The sequence below is a fragment of the Belonocnema kinseyi genome, chromosome 2 (assembly GCF_010883055.1).
Source record: "Belonocnema kinseyi isolate 2016_QV_RU_SX_M_011 chromosome 2, B_treatae_v1, whole genome shotgun sequence".
In the NCBI taxonomy this organism is placed as follows: Eukaryota; Metazoa; Arthropoda; class Insecta; order Hymenoptera; family Cynipidae; genus Belonocnema; species Belonocnema kinseyi.
The window spans coordinates 60,034,737-60,055,878 of NC_046658.1; the positions used below are offsets into that span (position 1 = coordinate 60,034,737).

The 21,142-nt window shown below is 27.5% G+C and overlaps 2 protein-coding genes across 3 annotated transcripts in view; one reads left to right on the forward strand and one right to left on the reverse strand.

The window, feature by feature from the left end:
- Positions 1 to 1,823: 1,823 nt before the first annotated feature.
- LOC117168151 (E3 ubiquitin-protein ligase parkin) lies at positions 1,824 to 19,046 on the forward strand. Of its 2 annotated transcripts, none has more exons than XM_033353576.1 (9): positions 1,824 to 1,888; positions 2,003 to 2,348; positions 2,575 to 2,779; positions 6,616 to 6,976; positions 7,640 to 7,841; positions 14,352 to 14,513; positions 14,618 to 14,740; positions 14,822 to 14,906; positions 18,768 to 19,046. In XM_033353576.1, exons 2-9 carry the CDS (start codon positions 2,091 to 2,093, stop codon positions 18,875 to 18,877), a joined length of 1,506 nt encoding a protein of 501 aa, XP_033209467.1. In that variant the 5' UTR covers positions 1,824 to 1,888; positions 2,003 to 2,090; the 3' UTR covers positions 18,878 to 19,046. The 2 variants fall into 2 exon arrangements, with proteins under 2 accessions (XP_033209467.1, XP_033209468.1); XM_033353577.1 differs by having other exon boundaries at positions 1,838 to 1,888; positions 2,117 to 2,348.
- Positions 19,047 to 20,349: 1,303 nt separating this feature from the next.
- The window catches only part of LOC117167699 (T-related protein), a 24,717-nt gene continuing 23,924 nt past the window's right edge, over positions 20,350 to 21,142 (reverse strand). The window contains exon 7 of the mRNA XM_033352828.1: positions 20,350 to 20,844. Within this exon, the coding sequence (XP_033208719.1) occupies positions 20,530 to 20,844 (315 nt within the window). The 3' untranslated portion in view covers positions 20,350 to 20,529. The remainder of the gene's footprint in view (positions 20,845 to 21,142) is intronic.

A 21,142-nucleotide genomic window follows, 5' to 3' on the forward strand; every position in this document is an offset into this window, starting at 1 on the left:
GATCTTTCCCCTAACACTAAAAATCATATTTGCATAAATTATTTTCTATAAATTTTATACTTGCCAGAAGTTATAATAATACAACGAAGAATACTCTACTAATTATTCTATATAACATTGTTATTCAGTTTAAGAAGAGTTGTCCAACATCTTACGTAAGTTTCACGAAAATATTTCAGTAAAATATGCAATTCATAATGCAACGTTTCGTAATAAAATAAGTTTTGTCTAAATATTAATAAAATGCAAATGGAAGCCAATTGATTGTTATAAAAGTTATTTACTTAACAAAACTTTTAAATTTAAGTATATTTTAGCACACCATTACTATCGATAAGTTAGGACTTAAGAAATTAATTTTTAGCTTGATTTAAGAAGTGCGTTATTGCATCTCTTTGAACTTGGTTTCATTGATCATTATTTTTTTTTCGTTTTATTCTTTAGTAGAACTTTCATTGGAGAAGGCATCGATTTCTACGAAAATTACGTGGTAAACTATATGTACAAAATCAGGTTAATTGTGTGACGTATGATACATAACGAACCATCGTAACTGAGCTATGCCGGCCACGCATATGAGCCAAAAGTAGCAAGCTGGTGGTCTTTATTTGCATTTATTGTATGGCATCATGTGTGTCATACTTACACTGTAAAAAATACGTTTTAAAATTACACTTCAAAGTTCAAAGTGCAAATTTGCACATATAAAATGTCACTTTAGAGTCATTAAAATTACAAGTTAGAAAGCAAATTTCCATATGTTGTTTAGAATGACGTCTCGTACAGGTTTAATTCTATGACTTTTCATGAATTCATACGACGTGTTGAAAATCACTACGTTCAGAGTGTGTAAAAAAAGGACTAACGCTGTACATAGTGAAACTCCCCAGGCTGGTAAAATTACCAACTGCGCATAAATTTATATTTTCTGATGAAAATTTCTCCACTTTATAGTGATTATAGATTCGCCCGTATAATATTCCACATTTGTGTAATTTTCGCGATAGAGCTTTATTTTCGCTCGTTTGTTCGCGTGTTATGAGCGAACGTACATTTTAGTTTGCCAACTTTATAGCTCACTTTCGGCGAAAGCATAAATGCGAGTGACTGATTTTAAATTATAAATTTTATGCTATATAAGCATCCGCAATTATAAATATATTCTTCATATGATCTTAATGATTTAAGTACTTGAAGTTATGTTGATATTTTGGAGAAATTTTCCACTTTCCGTTGTTTTATTTAAGGTCACATATTAAATTTCAATTCAATTGAGAATTTTACACTTTCGTCCTCACAAATAGAGATATTGAGTTGAAAATTTAGGAAATTATTAAAAAGGCTCTAAGGAATGTTTGTATAGTCCTTGATTTCCTAAAGAACAAAAATAATTTTTGATTTTTTTTTCTTCAATTTTTTGTAGTATTTCCAGAAATTTAAGTGCATGCAAACGTTTCTTAGTGACTTTTTATTAACTTATTAAAAATTTATTTAAAATTTATTAAAAATCTCCACTTAAACTTTCATTAAAATTTAATATTATAAACTATAATCTTGCTATATTTTAATTGACGTAAATATAAAGTGATTGGCTTCTCCACTCCGAAGTACAACGGGTTGCATCGCAGGCTAAAAAATATTTTCAGTTTGAACTTCAAAGAAAACGTGAAACGCATCTTAAAATTGTTTTCGAAAATTCCTTTGATCGATTAAATAATGAATTCCAATGTTAAGTGACAAAATTTGTTAGTTTAAACTTTTTTTACATCTTATCGACTAACTAAAGTATGATAATAACGAAAATCCGAGTCTACTTATCGGCAGAGAGTTATGACTATTTAAAAATGGCGGTCACGACGGTTTCAAAACGAAGTACAAAATAAATATGGTAATTATAGGTTAATTTCTATTAATTTATAATATCTAAAATTTGTCTTGCTTGTAATTAATTTTTATTTGTAACGATTTAACTTATTTTTATGTGCGATGTGATTTAATTCAGATAATAAGACGTGTGCTCTCCTGACAATATTCATTTGAATTTCGAATTCCTCAACAATCAAGTTATCGTCTTTCGTGAGCGATGAAACATGAGTTTTTTGTTTGATTTCATTAGAAATGCTTTCTTCAGTATGTTGGAAATAATCTGGTTTGGTAAAAAGAAAGTTTCTAATTCATTAAGTATTTATGTGAAAACAAATACGGGGAAAACACTTCCTGTTGATTTGGATCCGAAATGGGACATCAAAAATGTGAAAGAAATTGTCGCAGAAAAAATGGGAATGCCTGTGGAAGAAATCAAAATTATTTTTGCTGGGAAAGAACTGCACAATTCAACTATTATTGAGGTAAGCTGGCTTTGTTATTCAAGCTGTCTAGGTTAGATCTGAAAAAAACATAACCTCGAAAAATTGCAAAGTCAAACTTGTTTTGAGATTTTTTAAAATAATTTGCTAGCAGTACTGACAGTGCTCTTATCATTCACTTATGTTATCTGCGGTAACCCGAAAAAGGAAATAAAACATGTAATGCTTCATGATAGTATTATATTAACACGTTATATTAATTTTCTAGGAATGTGATTTAGGACAACAAAGTATTTTACATGCAGTACGAGCTCATCATCAGAAAATGAGCAAACTCAATACTTCTTCAACAATTGAAGAATCGACTTCTGAAAGCTCAGAATTAAACGACAGTGGTAGTAAACCTCTAAATGAAACATTATCTGATTTACCTCTGGACGAATCAGGCGAATTGGAATCTTCAACTTCAGAAGGTTCTTATACAAATTTATTATAAAAAAAAAAATAATTAGAAAAGAAAAGATCCCAACTGAAGAGGATTTTTTATTTGAATTAATTATAAATTGATTGCTCGTGTACTCTAAACTATTTGAGCCGTTCAGAAACTTAAAAATTTTTTAAACGCTCGCCTTTTTTTACCATTAAACTTATTTCTTTAATTCAATTTGGTAATCGCGAAAATAAAACAAAAATACAAATGTTAATTAATTAGCTTCCTACTAATAAAGATGAATTTCTACAAAAGAGTTTAGTTTTCAAACTAAAAATCGAATTTTTTAAAAAAACAGTTGACTTTTAAGTCCAAAAAGATTGTTTTCCCAACCAAATAGTTGAATTTTCAACAATAAAATTAATTTGAGACCAAAAAGTTGCATTAACAACCAAATAGTTTAACTTTAAAGCAAAAGACGCAAATTTTCAACAAAATAGTGGAGTTTTCATCTAAACAGTTGAATTTCGATCTAGAAAGACGAAATTTTAACCAAATAGTTGAATTTTCAAACGAAAAAGATTAAACTCCGACCGCAAACAGTGACATTTTTAAATAACTAGTTGAATCTTCAAGCCAAAAGGCGACATTTTTAGAAGATAGTTGAATTTCCAATCAAAGAATATTGATTCTCAGCAAAAAATATAATATTTAATATTTCAACTAAAAACAGATTACAGCTTTAAATCAAAAGCAATCAAATTTAACCAAAAAAGATTAGTTCTCAACAAAAAATGTAATAATTGATATTGCAACCAAAATAATGTTAATTTTAAAGGAAAAACAGTTGACTTCAGTGAAAAAATTCTAAGTTTTAACAATATAGTTGAATCCTCAACCAAAACAGATTAAGTTTTAATTAAGCAATTGCACTTTTATCCAAAAATGTTATATTTCTAACAAAAGATATTAATTTTAAACTGAGAAAGATTTTTTAATTTTCAAAACAAAAAGACGAATTCTCTGCGAAACAATTGAACTTCCTACCTGCAGTTATGAATTTTCAACCAAAAGTTAATTTTTATCCATATAGGTAATTTTTGTACCAAGAGAAAAGCGTATTCAACTCAAAAAGACGGTTTTCAAAGCAATGCAGTTTTTAACCCGCAAATATGAATTACCAACATAAAAGTTAATTTTCAACCAAAGAGTTAAATTTTTAACTCAAAACGATCAATCTTCTATCAAAAATGGAACAGTTAAATATTTATTTCCAACAACTAAAAAGGATTTTCAATCAATAAAGAAATTTTCAATGAAAGAGATGGATCTTCAATTAATAAAATGATTTTTTAAGAAAGTAGGTCAACTTTCATGAAAGTAGTTAAATTTTCAATCGAGAAGGTTAATTTTATTTTTTTGTAGAAAATTGAACTATTAGGTTGGAAATTCCATTAAAAATTATCATATTTGTTTGGAAATTCTTATATTGTGTCAAAAGTTATTCGTTTTTGGTAGAAAATTAATATTTTTTATTGAAATTCCATTTCTTTGGTTAAAAATTAGTTTTTTTATTGAAGATTAATTTTTTTAACTAAAAATCTAACTATCCCACTTTTCGTAGAAATTTTTGTGTACAAATTTATTTTGTTTTGTTTAAAATTCTTCTGTTTGGTTGAAAATTCAACTATTTCTTTAAAAAATATTGTTTGGTTGAAAATTTACACTTGAACTATTCAATTATTCTGGTAGAAAATGCATATCTTTGGGTTGGAAAGTCAACTTTTTTTCAAATTCGTCCTTATTTATCACTTGGAGATTCAATACTTTTGGTGAAATTTTTTTCTATATTAATTCCAAAATATTTCTTGGTTGAAAATTCAATTTTTTTTTTCTCAAAAATTCATCAGCTTGATTGAAAATTTAACTACTTTGTTGAAAATTCCCTTTTTCTTGGTTGAAAATGAATGATTTTAACTAAAAATGTAATAATAAAATGGTTCATTAACATTCCTTCCTTAAAATTACCCAATCAGCATTGAGGTAAAGCGACAACAATATTTTCGAGATTTTCGCGACATACGTATTTTTTATAAAAAGGCAAAGTAGAAAAAGCGTGCAACGCGCGCGTGCATGTTTTTAAAAATCTCGAAAGAGATGAATTATTTTGTGGATGAACAATACGAATTTTTACAAATAAAACACGTCTCTATACACAAAACTTTCATTTTTTACCTGTTATAAAAATTCAAATGAGGCAATTATGAAGTTTATGTAGGAGAATTACTCAGTTCTACATGACTCATAAATTTAAAACCCTTGGCAATTATTATAGATACCAATATCTCTGAACTGTTCAAAAAAATATGTGCGTTTCGAATACTTATAACTGAAAACTTAAGAAAACTTTAGCAATTCAAAGATTCAGGGTCTTGCCCTTTTACATTTTTTTGCAGATGTATTTTATATTTTCAACATTAAAAGGTTTCCAAGTCACCATTTTAAGATAATTTATAGAGCTTTTGACAGATATTTTGAAAATATAATTTTCTCATTGATACAAAATAAACATAGAAATTTAAACATTTAAAGCGTTTGTGTGTACAATTTTGGCTGTAAAAAAAGATTTTTCAAAATTCTGCAATTAAATTTATGTGTATGGCAGAAATATAAAAAATTTTTTAACTATTTATGTAAATAATATATTCATATAATGTATAAACTTTATAGGTTCCTTGAAATATTAACAATATAAGTTTAAATTTTAATCGATTTTTTTCTACGGAACAGTTCAATTTTTAACACGAAATTATGCATTTTTAAAGAAATAGATTAATTTTTAACCGAGAAGGTTAATTTTCTACTAAAAAACGCGGCTTTTCAATCAAATAGACACATTGTCAACCGGAGAAACGAAATTGTAACTGAAATGATGAATCAATAACAAACCAAATTAATTTTCAACCAGTTGAATTTTTAACCAAAAAATTCGAATTTTCCAAAAAATAGTGGAATCCTGATCGAAAACAAATTCATTTTTAAACCAAAAAGATTAATCATTCACCAAATATTCAAATTTGTACCCAAAAAAATTCTCATTCATGAAAGATACAAAATTTCTTAAGAAGCATCAAAATTTGTATGCCCATGTATTCAAAATTGTACATTTGTAAAAACATTTTTGAAATGTTTTCAACGTTTAAGGAATTTTGAATCTCTTTCAAACTTTTAAATGTCTCTTAAGCTCATTCGAAATTTTTATAAAACTTCGTTATCTTGCCAATTTAATTGCTAAATTGCTAAATTAATAAATTAATAAATTGCTAAATTAACTGCTTTGCTTTATAATCACTTACATTTTCTTTTTTTAATTTGAGGAAATAATTTAAAATGTTTTGAAATCATTGTCATTTTTGTCTTATAATTTATTTTTCAAAATAAATCAGTTTAAATGTTCCCAGGAATTTTAAGATATTTTTTATTATCTTGGAATTTTTTGAATTCTTAAAAAGCTTCTTTACTTTCAAAATCTTCAAAAATCTACATACTTCATTTTTTATATCAAAGTGCTGGACACCTTTGTTCCATTGATTTTTTCCATAAATTTCTCGTAAACCTGAAGTTTGAAAAATTTTTATTTTAAACGGGAAAAAGGAACGACACCTTCAATCAATTATAAACGTGGTTTTCGCGATAAAAATCGTTCGGAGACTGTGATAGTTTCGAGATATTTAATCGAAAATGGTGCCATTCACTTTTTAATAATTGGATTACCGGGCAAACATGTGTTGTATAAAATCCTATATATAATTATATATATATATATATTTTTTTTAATATATAAATAAAATATTATATATGTATGTATTTTATTGGCAGAACAGGAGAAGAATCGGGCGCACTTTTATGTGTACTGTTCATCTCCTTGCAGATCAGTGCAAGCTGGAAAATTGAGAGTAAAATGTGCCACCTGCGGAAGTGGAGCAGTTACTGTCGATAGAGATCCGCAGTGTTGGCCAGATGTTTTATTACCACAAAGGATAACTGTCCATTGCGAAAATGATTTTTGCGAACCTCAAGTTTCTCCAAACGACGAGACTGAATCACAAGTGCTTTATGCGCATTTTTATCTTAAATGTGCTAAGCATCCTAGTTTAGGAGAAACTGATGAAGCAGTGCCTTTATATCTCATCAAGCCGAATTTAGCCAAAATTCCATGTCTTGCTTGCACAGATATAAGGTATTTATTTTTTAGTTTAGTGTGATTTATTAAAAAATTAGAATCGTTTGAACTACTTTTGTAGGAATTATGCAGGAAATTCTCTGAGATTAGTAAGTGTACGTAAGAACTATACAAGAACCATTGTTTTCTTTACTTATAAGAAAATATTCGATTAAAAACTGGAATATGCTACCGCATGCAGTAAAGTTTTATTTTGTTTTTGACTCAAAGAATTATCTAGAATAAGTAATTTCACTGTTTTACATTAAAAATAAACATATTCTTAATTGTTACAATAAAATTTAATTTTTCGCCATAATATATAGCAAAACTTAAATAAATGATTTACATGTAAGTAAATAAAGTATAAAATAAAAACAATATATCATAACATAAATATTATTTTATGAGTGCCACATGTTTCAAGTGTTAAAAACTTATTTCAATGCTCCATTAAAAAAACACTTTAAACAAATTTTGAAGCTGAAACAATTTAAAACGTGTTGAAAATGTCAAAATCGAAGACAGAATTTTTTTTTCTCCTTTATAAATGAATGTTGAATCTTTTCGTTGTTTTCTCCTTTTTCTTGAAAAAATACCTTATTTCCCCTTTGTGAACTCTTTTTGCTCTGTGATATTTGCTTTTACATTTTCAGTAATTGAATTTCCATTAATTTTTAGGGATACTGTTTTGGTTTTTCCTTGTGAAGCTGGTCACGTTACGTGTCTAGATTGTTTTCGAGATTATTGCGCATCTAGACTCCGTGAAAGACAGTTTCAATTTGATACCGTGAGAGGGTATTATACTTTGCCTTGTCCTGCTGGATGCCCGGATTCTTTTATTCCTGAAGTGCATCATTTTCACATCTTACCAGATCAACAGGTGCTTTTTAAAATAAATTATTCATAATTTTAGAATATTACGAGGGTATGACCACTCGACTTTTGAATGTAAACCAGATTTCAAGATTTTAAAGATTTTAGAAAGATTTGAAATATTTAAAAAGATTTCATCAAGATTTCACGAAGGCTTGTAAATTAGTTTTTAAGAGTAATCAACACCGCGGAAAATGTGAAGGTTGCGATCTACAAGCTGAAAATTGTATACACTTTTAGAAGAAAAGTCTATATAATCAATTGAAATACCAAATATTTCGTATTGCATGATATAACGCAATTTAAAATGAAACTGTTAATCTAATTTGTTAAGTTATAAGAAAACTTATAAATTTAAAGCTTTTGATATTGAAAATCGTTGATCAAAAATATTTTGTGTTGATCAACTGTAAATGTAAATAAATCATTTATTTTACAAATTGAACTGTCGTTCCAGTATTAAAAATTGAACTATAATTGATTTTACACGATGGTTCTGAATCTTTTCAGAATTAAATAATTTACCAATCTTAATATTGAAAATTGAATAATTAAAATAGTTGAACTTTTAGCCAAAGAGACGAATTTTCAACTAAAATAATTAATCTTGAACTATAAAAACGAATTTGTAACACAGTGGTTCTACTTTTAAGCAAATAGTTGAGATTTTAGCAAAAAGAAAGAAATTCTCAATCAAAAATGAAATAGATTATGTTTAAAATTTAAAAAAAAAATTAATTTTGAGTCATAAGCAATAGAATTCTACCAAAACAGACGAATTTTCTATAAAATATGAAAATTCGCAAACTAAAAAGAGTTAATTTTTAACCATTCAATTGCATTTGTAACCAAAAAAATTACATTTCCACAAAAAAGAAGAATTTTTAAATCAAACAGACGAATTTTCAACCAAATACATACATTTTCAACTGAAAATGGTATATGCACGTTTTTAATTAACAGAATTAACTTCCAACCCAGAAGAAACGAAATTTCAAACAAATAAATGAATCATCAACCAAATAGTTTAATGATAACAACAAAAATTTAATTCGAAAAAAGACGAATTTTCAAAAAAATAGTTGAATCCTCAACCAAAAAAGATTAAGTTAGAAGAAAACAGTTTTATTTTTAATATAAAAAAAGTTGAATTTTTGCCAAAAAGGTGAATTTTCAAACGAAAAAGACTATTTTTCAACCAAATACATGAAGTTTTGATTTTTAACTACAAAAGATCAATTTTTAATCAAACATGTGATAACTTTTTTTTATTTACAAAGCAAAAATTAATTTCGACCCAAATAAAAATTTATTTTTCAACCAAAAATCTGAATTTTCAACCAAACAGATCAATTTTCAACTCAAGCGATGAATCTTCAACCAAAAGAATGAATTTTTGACAAAGTATTTATACGTCCATGTAAGTAGTTGAGTTTTCAGCCAAAGAAAGTTACTTCTGAGTGAAAAATGTAAAAGATCAAAGAGGTCAATTTTCAACTAAAATGATGAAACTTCATCCAAAAGAATGAATTTTTAATAAAGGAGTTTCACTTTCAACTAAGTAGTTGCAATTTTAACTCAAGAACAGTTGCATTTTGAAAAAAAAATACAACGAAAATGGCATAGTTAAATTTGCATTTTATAATTTGTATTTCAGTTGTATCTCTAAATTTAAACTTTGAATGTTACAATTTCAATTGATCCATTTTCAATATTCTTAATTTGTATGTGAAAGTTTTAAATTTCGATGTATAAATAACAATTGAATCATTTTTATTTTACATGACTTAAGCTTTTAATCTTAAAATGTAAATAATTTAACTACTAATTTAAAAAATGTATGGTTTAAACAAACTTTAATTATCAAATCTTTTATATTTCCAATATAAAATCGCTTAAAATTATATAATTTTGAATATTTACAAATTTATTTATCACTTATTCAATTTAGAGAATTGAAAATGATAAGGTGGATGTATATTTTTTAACCAGAAATCTTTGAGCTGTTGCATTTATGAATGCTTAAAATAAAAAAATTTGCAGTTTAAAGACTTTTAATTTAAAATTGTTCACTTGAAAAGTGTTAAAAGTTTCCATTTTACTTTTTTTAAAATAATATTGAGCGTTTGAAGTGAAAATTTCTAAGTTAAGCATTCTTTAAGCTTCAGTTATAAGAGTTAAAATTTCAAGAGTTCCATTTTGAGTGCTCTAATTCGCAGTTCAATTTTGATTACTTCAAATAAAAAAGTATTCAGCTTTAAGAGTTCGAAGTTTTTAATTTAGATGACCATGAATAATGTTTGCGAATCGGTAAATATCCTGGAGTTTTTTACTCGATCAGAACTGCCATCCTGAATTATTGAGTCTTCTAGTCAATGGGCGATTTAAATATAAATTAAACATTAGGGGCCGTACTTAAATTACGTTATGGAAGGGAAGAGTGTCTTTCATTCATGTAATTTATTTTTGGAAATTCGCAAATGAAACAAATAACTCGCAGTAATTGTACGGAATAATAATATGAATTTAATTTTGCATGCCAAAGAAACTTTTGAATGAAAAAATAGCCAACACAAATTTAACAAAAAAGTCAGGGAAAAGTCAGGGATTTAAAAAAAAACCCTTGCAAAAGTCAGGGAATTTCTATAACTTTAAATGACTATAAAGCAGAATAAAATTGAAATCTTGTCATTTTAATTTGAAATTATTTTATTCTGTTTATAAAAGATTCTAGGTTTTCTAGATTCTAGAGGGAAAAGGTAGGGAACTTTGAAAATGAAGTTTGCAACCACCCTGATATAATATTCTTGGTCGTAATTTATTTGCCTTGTATTTATTTTTTATTGCAGTTGCTTCCTTCTGAAGATTATTTTTTAGATAAAAATTCTATTATTTGTTTTCAAATTCAAGAATTTTTTTAAAAAGTTACTATTTTTTAGTTGAAAATTTTTCTTTTTGGGTTGCCAATTTATCTATTTTCGGAAAAAATTTATTTTTCGGATTAAAATGTATCTGTTTTGTTAGACATTCAACAATTTTGTTAAAAAGTCATCCTTTTTGGTCAAAAATTCAACTATTTGAAAATTCCTCTTTTTGTGTTGAAAATTTAAGTGTCTTCGTAGAAAGTTTGCTTCTTGTTTAAGGATCATATTTGGGTGTTGAAAATTCAAACTAAAATCTTTTTTGATCAAAATTCAACTATTGTTTTGGAAATTGGTCATTTAATTTATAAATGTATTTATTGTAGTATGAATTGCATGTTTCATGGATATAAATGGAACTGTTTGGTTGACAATATAACAATTTTGTTAAAAAGCCCTCCTTTTTGGTAGCAAATTTAACTGTTGTGTTAAAAATTCAACTTATTCGTAGAAAATGTATTTGTTCAAAATTCAGATTTTGGTCTTTAAACGTCAACTGAAATCTCTTTTGTTTAAAAAATCGTCTTTTTGGGTTGAAAATTTAAGTATCCTTGTAGAAAATTTACTTCTTGTTTAAGGGCATGTGACACAGCTAAATACCTATATTACCGACCTCGCTTTTTCAGTTCACTGAATGTTTTTTTGAACCTAAGCACTTTTTTTGTAAATAAAATATCGAGCTGAAACTTTGGAAAATGTATTAGAGTACAATAAGATACGTTTAGGTACTGCATTTTGGTAGGAACTTCACTTGAAATTATTTTATCTTTTTTCTGAACCTCGACATTTTTTGAACGTTCCAACTTTTTTTATACATAAAATATCGGTCTCAAACTTTGAGAAATGCAAGAGCCGAAAGAAAACTTCGTTTAAGTACAAATCTTAATAATAAGAGATGTAAAAAAAATATCTCAACAATCAATTCCATCGGAATCAGCCGGTAACGTTGTACACGAAAATACGAACCCTGGCGGCCACTAGACGAGGCTCTAGAGGGTTCGTATTTTCGTGTACAACGTTACCGGCTGATGCCGATCGAATTGATACTTGAAAATTTTTTTTACATCATTTATTATTAAGATTTGTACATAAACGTAGTTTTCTTTCCGCTCTTGCATTTCTCAAAGTTTGAAACCGATATTTTATGTATAAAAAAAGTTGGAACGTTCAAAAAATGTCGATGTTCAGAAAAAAGATAAAATAATTTTCCGTGAAGTTCCTACCAAAATGCAGTGCCTAAACGTACTTTATTGTACTCTAATACATTTTCCAAAGTTTCAGCTCGATATTTTATTTATAAAAAAAGTTCTTAGGTTTAAAAAAACATTCAGTGAACTGAAAAAGTGAGGTCGGTAATATAGGTATTCACTGTGTCACATGCCCTTAAGACTCGTATTTCGATGTTAAAAAGTCGAACTAAAGTCTTTTCTGGATGAAAATTCATTTTTTTATTTTTCTTTTTGATTTAAAAATGTATCTGTTTTAGAAGAAAGTGCATATTTCTTTGATTAAAATGGTACAGTGTGGTTCATAATTTAACTTTAAAAAAAAGTCGTCATTTTTGGTTAAAAACTAAACTGTTTCCTAAACAATTTACTTGTTTATTAATTACTAATTTCATTTACCTGTTGTAGTAGAAATGGCATTTTTCTTGAATAAAAATGCAACTGTTTGGTTCAAAATTAATCTTTGTTGGTTGAGAATTGAGCTATTTTGCTTGAATGTTTAGGATGAACCACTTTGTGAAGAAATAATTTTTTTAAATATTTGTATTTTTAGCTGAAAGTTCATCTCTTTGGTGTAAAGCTTAACTATTTTTTTTAAAATTGATCTTTAATTGAAAATTCAACCGCGTGGAAAAAGTTGATTTAGTTTGTTGAAAATTTGTTTGTTTTTTAAATGAAAGTTTATCTCTTTGGCTGAAAATTTAACTATTTTTGTTAAAAATTAATTTTTTTGTAGAGAAAATTTATCTTTTAGCTTTAAGGTTTAACAATTTAAGTGAACTTTATTTTCTTACGTGACTGCAAAATTTGAATTTGTTGAAAATTGGTATATTTTTGTTTTTAAAATTAATTTAAAAGAAAAATGAAATTTCATCTTTTTTGGTTGGAATATCGACTATTACACTTTTTTTAACGATAATTCGTCTTTTCAGTTTAAAAAATCAATTATTTTGTCAAAACTTTAATTATTTTCTTGAAAATTCAAGTATATTATTAAAAATTCATCTTCTATGGTAGACAAGTCTTTTTACATTCTCATCATTTATGATTGAGAAAGTATTAGAATTGTCGGAAATTTGACATTACACTTTTTTAACGGATCTCCACGTTTCGAGACCCCCTGAATCCGAAAATAAGGTTTTCACGATGGCGTCTGTCCGTCCGGCCGTCCGTCCGTAAACACGATAACTCTCGAAAAAATGAACGAATCAAATTCATCTTTGGTGCACTATTTTTAAGGTCCTAAAAGAAAAGACCAGTTCGTGAACCAGCCATTTTTAATAAAAATTCAAAAAGTGAGCGTATTTTGAAAATTTTTGAGACCATTTTTTTCTGAATTTGAACATTCTATGTACGGATATTTATAGTATTAAAAAGAACAAACAATTTATCCTTATGACTTTTGTCGATAAAAAGAAAATTGTCAGAGTTATAGCGTTTTCAAAATTTGTTTAATCAACCGAAAATCAGAATTTGAAGCCGAAAAACGCACGATATAAAAAAAAGTCAAGAGAAGAAAAACATTTCTTTTTGAAAGCCCTACAAGATTATCATAACCAATTTTTGGATTTTCTTCAAAAATTGAAAATTCAAATTTTGATTGCACAAAAAATAATGGAAAATAAAAAATTCCATTTTGTGGACAAACTATGTAGGATACGAAAAAAGATGAATGAACAAAAATGGTTATTCCAAAAAAGATCTGCAAGTTCGTTAAGAATCACTTCTTGATAGGACGCGTACTTTTTGTTTAATTCTTGAAAAATAACGTTGAAAAAAAAATTTTTTTAAATGTGTGGAAAAACGACGAATGTTACGAGAAAAAATCCCACAAAACCTGTTTATTGTTTATTATTTATTTATTCTGTCGGAAATCGAGCGCGCAGCGCGAGTGTCACGATGAAAATGTGTACCTCAAAGCCTACAGAGCTTTGAGAAACTTAATCTTTGACCATTCTTAATTAAGCAGACAATTCAGAATATGAAGACGCATATAAATACTGCCATATAAAAGAGATCTTTTTGATAAAGTTTTTTTCAAGCATTCCAAATGCAAAGAATAAATATCCGAGCACGAAGCGCGAGATTCAACCGTCGCGCGCCGTAGACGCGTTCAAACTTGCGAGCGAAGCGAGCCGCACGTGGAGCGCGCAACGAGAATGTGCCCGCGAGGCGGGCAGATTTTTTTGTTTTAAAGAAATAAACAAATTTGAAAATTATAAATTTGTTATCTAAAATATTGTTTTATTCCGTTTATAAAAGATCCATATCTCCATAAATTATTTTGGAAACCATTATTATTTCGGTCTTAATTGGATAACTTGACGTCTTCGACATTTCATTGTAAATAAAAGAAAAAAAATGTTTTAGTATGGACAATATCAAAGATTTGGAACAGAAGAATATGTTCTTCGCGAAGGAGGATTATTATGCCCGCAACCTGATTGTGGAATGGGAATAATACCACCAAAGGTGGAAAATGGATACACCGAAGAAGATTGCCGTAAAGTGCAATGCATTGGAGGCTGTGGAGTAAGTCTCAAAACTTGAATATGCACTCAAAAATATTGTTTATTCATTATTATCTCATGATAACTACAAGTTATACCCTAAATAATCCCTTTTCCTCTTTACAGTTTGTATTCTGTAGAAAATGCTTGCAAGGCTATCATGTTGGCGAGTGTGAACCTCAACCTACATCCTCAAGTTCTAATTTTGGATCCGTTGGTTATGTAGTAGATCCTTTGAAGGCGAAAGATGTAAGGATTGGTCATTTTAATTTTTCTCCGCATTTTGGTTTTCAAAATTCAATTTCTAAACATTATATGCCTTGATTTCAGGCAAAGTGGGATGAAGCAAGCAAAAAAACGATAAAGATTTCGACGAAACCTTGTCCCAAATGTAGAACTCCTACTGAAAGAGATGGTGAGTTTGAATGATTTATTTACTTACTATACAAAATAACGTTTTTCAGGGATCACACTCCGTCCTATGTTTCTCCTAATGCCCCTTTTTTCCTTTAAATAAAAAAAAACGGTGTGACAGTGAGGCCAAATGGCAGAAGTGAAACTTTGATGGAATAACTTTTTAATTTTTCGTGAGAGCGCATGGAGATATAGAATCATTTCATTCGGTCGTCGTTTTTTTAATTCACTCCCATCCCAAAAATAGTTTCACTTCAAAGACACCTATAATTGAGTATTTTTACAATGTTTTAATTATTTTTTTAAGAATTATAAACAGGAATTAAAGAAATAAGAAAACAAGACGATTTAAAAGAGATTTTTTTGATTATACATATTTCAAATATTTCTTATATAATTTATTTGATAATTTAATCAAGCCGAAAAATAAATAAATTATCTAGTTTCAAATCAATGGACATCTTTATAGAGGTATATGAAGGGAAATAAAGGAATTTTTCAAAGATAAAATTAATGTAGGTACTAATTTTTAATTTAAATGATAATACTTAAAATTCAATTTGAAATCAACATTTCAATCAAAAAAAAATTTATTTTTAATCAAAAACAGCTGAATTCGCCCAATAAGATGAATTTTTAACAAAATTGTTGAATTTCCAGCCAAAAAATAAAATTTGTTTAATTTTTAAGCCAAAAATACAATAATTCAAAAATGTTTTCAAAGCTAGATAAAGAAAACGCTTTGATATTAAATGACACTTTTATTCAATGCTCACGAGATACACATTTGATATAAAAAGTTTTTAATAATTAATAAAATCCCCTTTTAATCCCCTTTTTCGGAAAAATACCCTTTTTCTAAAAAGCGAAATACTAAAACGTTATCACCTCTGTTTTTTGGACAATCAGGTTGTTTACCTTATCTGGAAAACTTAGAAAACCTGGAAATGGCAGGGAATTTTTACATAACAGGAAAAGCCTGGAAATGTCAAGAATTTTTTTTAGGGAAGGAATTTTTTCGTGAGCGTAATTAATTTTTTTATATGCAATATAAAATTCAAGAACAATGATTCATCATTTATAAAGTAGATTTATATTACTGTATTTAACTATTTTGTTAAAAACTCGTTTTTTTATGTTTGAAATTAATTTTTTACTGAAAATTTTACTATTATATTTTTTGTTAAAAATTGATCGTTTCTTGGCAATATTTTCTCTCTCTCTCTTGAAAGAAAAATCTTTCATAGTTAAAAATTCAACTCATGTTGAAAAGTCGTCTTTTTTGCTTGAATTAAACTGATTTTGATTAATAATTAAATAATTTTTTTATTGAAGTATCATCTTTTTTTAAATGAACATTTTATTACTTTATGAAAAGTTAAACCCTGTTGTTGAAAACTAATTTGTTGTTGGTGAAGGTTCATCACTTTATTGAAAGTTTATCTATTTGGCTAAAAACTGAGAAATCTTGTTGACAATTCGTTTTTTCTTCGGCTAAATGTTTTTTTTTCACTGAGAGTTTAATTATTGCAGTTGAAACTTTAAATATTTTGTTGAAAATGATTTTTTTGTATTATGTTTTTAACTGAAAATATAATTATTCCAGTTGAATATTTTATCACAAAAATTTAAAATGCATCTCTTTAGCTTAAAATTAATTCTTTTAAACTGAAAATTTAACTATTCAATGTTTGTTTGAAAAATGATCTTTTTTAGGTTCAAAAATGGTATTTTTTGAAGAAATTAATTTTCTTTGCTGAAAATTCAATTACTACATTTGAAGATTAATCATTTCAGTTAAAAATGTATCACTTTGTTTGAAAATGTAACTATTTGAAAAAATTATAATTATTCTATTTTTGGTTTAAATTGATATTTTTTAGTTCAAAATTGAACTATTTGGTTTAAAAATTGATGTGGTTAATTTTTTTTTAAAGAAACTGTAACTATTTCATTTATGGTTAAAAACTTATCTTTTTTAGTGCGAAATCCAACTTTTTTGTTGAAAATTTGTCTTTTTTAGTTCAGAATTCAATTATTTGGTGAAAAATGTGTTTTTTTTTTAAATCGTTTTTTTATGGAAAATTAATCTTCTAGTTTTAAAATTCATCTTTATTTTTGAAAATTCAAGTATTTCAATCAAAGGTTCATAATTTTATTTGTAAATATATCTTTTCGGTTGAAAATGTAATTAATCCAGTTAATAATTCCATAATTTTAGTTAAAAATTCATGTTTTTGTTTTAAATTGAACTATTTTAGTTAAAGATTTATCATTATATTTGAAAATTCATCACTTTGGTTGAAAATTTATATATTTTGTTGAAAATTGAACTATTCCATATATGGTTAAAAAAGTTGATCTTTTTTAGTTTTAAATTCAACTATTTAGTTGAATATTTATCTTTTTTAGTTAAAAATTCAACTATTTTGTTGAAAATTCATTTATTTTGTTGGAAAATCATCTTTTTTATATAAAATTAATCTTCTTTGAAAAGTCATCTTTTTTTGTTGAAAAGAAGACTACTGAGTCGGAACTTTAACTCTTTTGTTAAAAATAATCTTTTTGGTTTAAAATTAATCTTTTTGGTTGAAAGATTGGTAATTTTAATTGGAAAGGACACCGCACCAAATGTACATGAAATGGCTTTCGGTCGATTTTGATTAAACTTCATAAAATTGTAGTTCTCAATGTCTCGATCAAAAGTGTTATGGGGCATAAAATCCGAAAATGGCCAGATTCCCTATAAAAGTTATTGGGCTCTAACGGGGAAATGCAAAGAAAGTCATGGCCTTAAGACACAGGTCATTTTTCAAGGTCATTCAATGTGAACTTGTCATTTATTGCTAATATTTAGCCAATAAAGACAAGATATGAAGAGGAAATCAATATAGAACCCATAAAGGCAAGAAATGAGAATGACTTAGTTAACAGCCAGCCAATGAAGGCAAGTCATGAGTGCGATTTAGTCATTATCTAGCCAATGAAGGCAAGACATGAGCACTCGTGACTTGCCTTCATTGGCTGGCTTTTGACTAAGTCATTCTCATTTCTTGCCTTTATGGCTTCTATAATGATTTCCTCTTTATATCTTGTCTTTATTGGCTGAATATTAGCAATAAATGACAAGTTCACATTGAATGACCTTGAAAAATGACCTGTGTCTAAGGCCATGACTTTCTTTGCATTTCCCCGTAGAGCCCAATAAATTTCATAGGGAACATTTTTTTCGCAGAGCTGCAGTTTTCGAGATATTTGTTATTGTTTCTTAAAAGTGTTGGATGTTTAACCCACTATAACTCGAAAACTGTACATATTCGGACTTTGTGCCCCATAACACTTTTGATCGAGACATTAAGAACTACAATTTTAACAAGTTTAATCAAATTCAAATGAAAGACATTTCATGTACATTTGCTGCGGGGTCCTTTATGAGTTTGGTGGCAAAATTTGCTTTTTCAGGTGGAAAATTAATTATTTCAACTGAAAATTTAACTCTAATACCATTTTTGGTTGATAACTGATCTTTTTTAGTTGGAAATTCAACTATTTCATTGAAAGTTGATCTATTTAGTTGAAATTCAACTATTTGGTACTTCAGAGACAAACTCGAGAAATTAATTGTTGTTTTTAGCCTTACTTAATTGTTTAATTAATTGATGGGGTTTATATATTTAATAATATCTTGCAATATAAGTTTTCAACGCTTCTAAATGAAAGACGCTAATTGAATCCTTAAAAAATGAAAGAAAAAAACATTATTTATTATATACTCGCGAAACTATATACATATTCCGAGTTCATTATACGTATTCCTAGTAGACACCCTTATAGTTAGAATAAATGTTTAAACATATTTTAGGCGGATGTATGCACATGGTGTGTACACGAGCAGGCTGTGGATATCAATGGTGTTGGGTGTGCCAAACTACGTGGACGAGAGAATGCATGGGCAATCATTGGTTTGGTTAGATGCAATATAGAATTAATATTTATCCCAAACATCAAAAAAACTTATTTATTTATTAGAAGGTCAATGGAAGTTAAGGTAAACTTGTCAACTTTCTACATCACAATTAAACCTGCACCTTTGTTCTCTATTATATTCGCGGCTTTATAAATACAGATTTTCTAAATAGAACTGGAAGTATAGAAATTATTGCAACATACCGCAAATATTTATCCTAACTTAATATATAATCCATAAAATAGAAATATCTTAATAATTAAAAAATGCAAAGTCTCTTACAGATTATCAGATTTTATTCTCAAGTATTTTTAGAAAATACTGTAGTACATGATATACAATCATTTTTATTATATAATAGACTCCTGCATGTCTTAAAATTTGGTGTATTTACAAAACGTTCGAAGAATCCTTACTTTAAAGATTCAATTCGAACTGATTTACATGAAACATTAATTTATTTTGAATAAAGAAATATTTCCTGCTTTAAATCATGGGTGGAATCCTTCAAAGTCCAATATTAATTCCTACTTTAAATATTGAAATGATTTTCAATTAGTTTTCAGTCACAAATTACTATTTCTTCTGATCGGGACTGACAACATTATTGTGGTTGATAAATCCTCTTATTTTTTTAAGACAATCAGTTTGTTCAGGCAGCTTTTGATTTTTTTAGTTTATTATCAGGATGGCGATTCATAGGATGATTTCAAATTTCAGGTCAAATTTATTTAATTTTCCAGTTCATCTCAAAATAATTTATTCGTGATTTATGTACATTGTATTTATTAAAATAGTTTTAGAAAACTGTTCGAAATGAAGTAAGAATTTCTTACATAATTTTCTTGTCAAAACGTAGGTATGTGATGAACAAGAGCCGTTTTCTTTTTTTACAATATCTTACATGTTTCGTTCACAGTATAACTTGATATATTTAGAATTTCAGGGCATTTTTGCTCATGTGTTACCTAAAAGCGAAAATAAAAAACCAAAGTTTTCTCTGATCGGAAATTTATGGAGAAAAATTTTTCATTTTGGCAAATATCTCCTGAGGAGAAGGATGTGCTATATTTGATTAAATTTTTTCTTTGTTTCCAATTATGACTTCTCTCTGTGAAGTATTTATTTTTCAAAAAATTCAAAGGGCATAAAGACCTATATCTAAACCTTAATAGAACTTAATTTTGTATTGATATTTTGATGATTATGATATTATACACTTGAGAAGTAATGCGCAATTTACGAAATTACAAAAAGTAACCGACTTAATTTTATTTTATTATATATAAATAATTACCCGTATAAAATTTGATATTATTTCTATTCCCTTTCAGATATGAAAAAAGGAATAAAATCCAAATTATGTAATGTTTCCAGATAAAACATTATTTTTGTTTCATATTAGCTTTGAATTTTTGAATATTAGTTTCTTACAATGTAATATATTATAATAAAGAAACAATTAAAATAATATATTAATTTCTGCTGAATTTTGAATCACAAGATTTTTCGTTTTATTTGGGTTTCCAGAATAAATCGCCACCCTGATTAAAGTAACTTTCTCCTATTCTAGCTTCGCCAGTTTAAACTCTTTCTAAAAGTAGTTCATGACTTTCGAAGATTTAAAATAAATCCGCGAGTCGAAGAGAGTTCCGAGTCAAATGGCAGTAGTTTGAGGAGCAGGCGGTGTTGTCAGTGGAGTCCATCCTGAGGTTTGATGATCATCAGTTGTGGGGTCATGTTGATGATGATTATGTCGATGGTCGATCACAGTCGTTACGAAGCGACGTTCTCCTTCATTTGAAATTTCAACCTCCTCTGGATTATTTTGATTCGGATATGAAATCTCATGATGATCTTTTGGAGGTTCGTATTCTGTTTCAGAAGGAGAAGCTGTTTCGCTGTGAGGTTGAAGATGCAGCAACTGGGTTTGATGATGATGATGTGCTGAGTGGTTTTGATGATGATAATCCTGCGAATAATAAGTTAATTAACACCAGAGGTATATAAATATTTATAATATTTATGAATGCGTTAAAATCTTTCTGAAATTATAGATATTCTGAGGAAATCGATCAAATTTCCTGAAGTCTTTTGAAATCTTTTGAATTCTGTAAGACCGAATCCACTTAGAAATCAGAGATTCTGTGCGACTTCAAGTCGGAGAATCATTCGCCTCTTAAGTATGTTGATTTACAAAAGAAATAAGAAGATACAGATTTTATCGTTTTGAGAAAAAATTATTTTGGCGAAGCTATGAGTATTTTCAA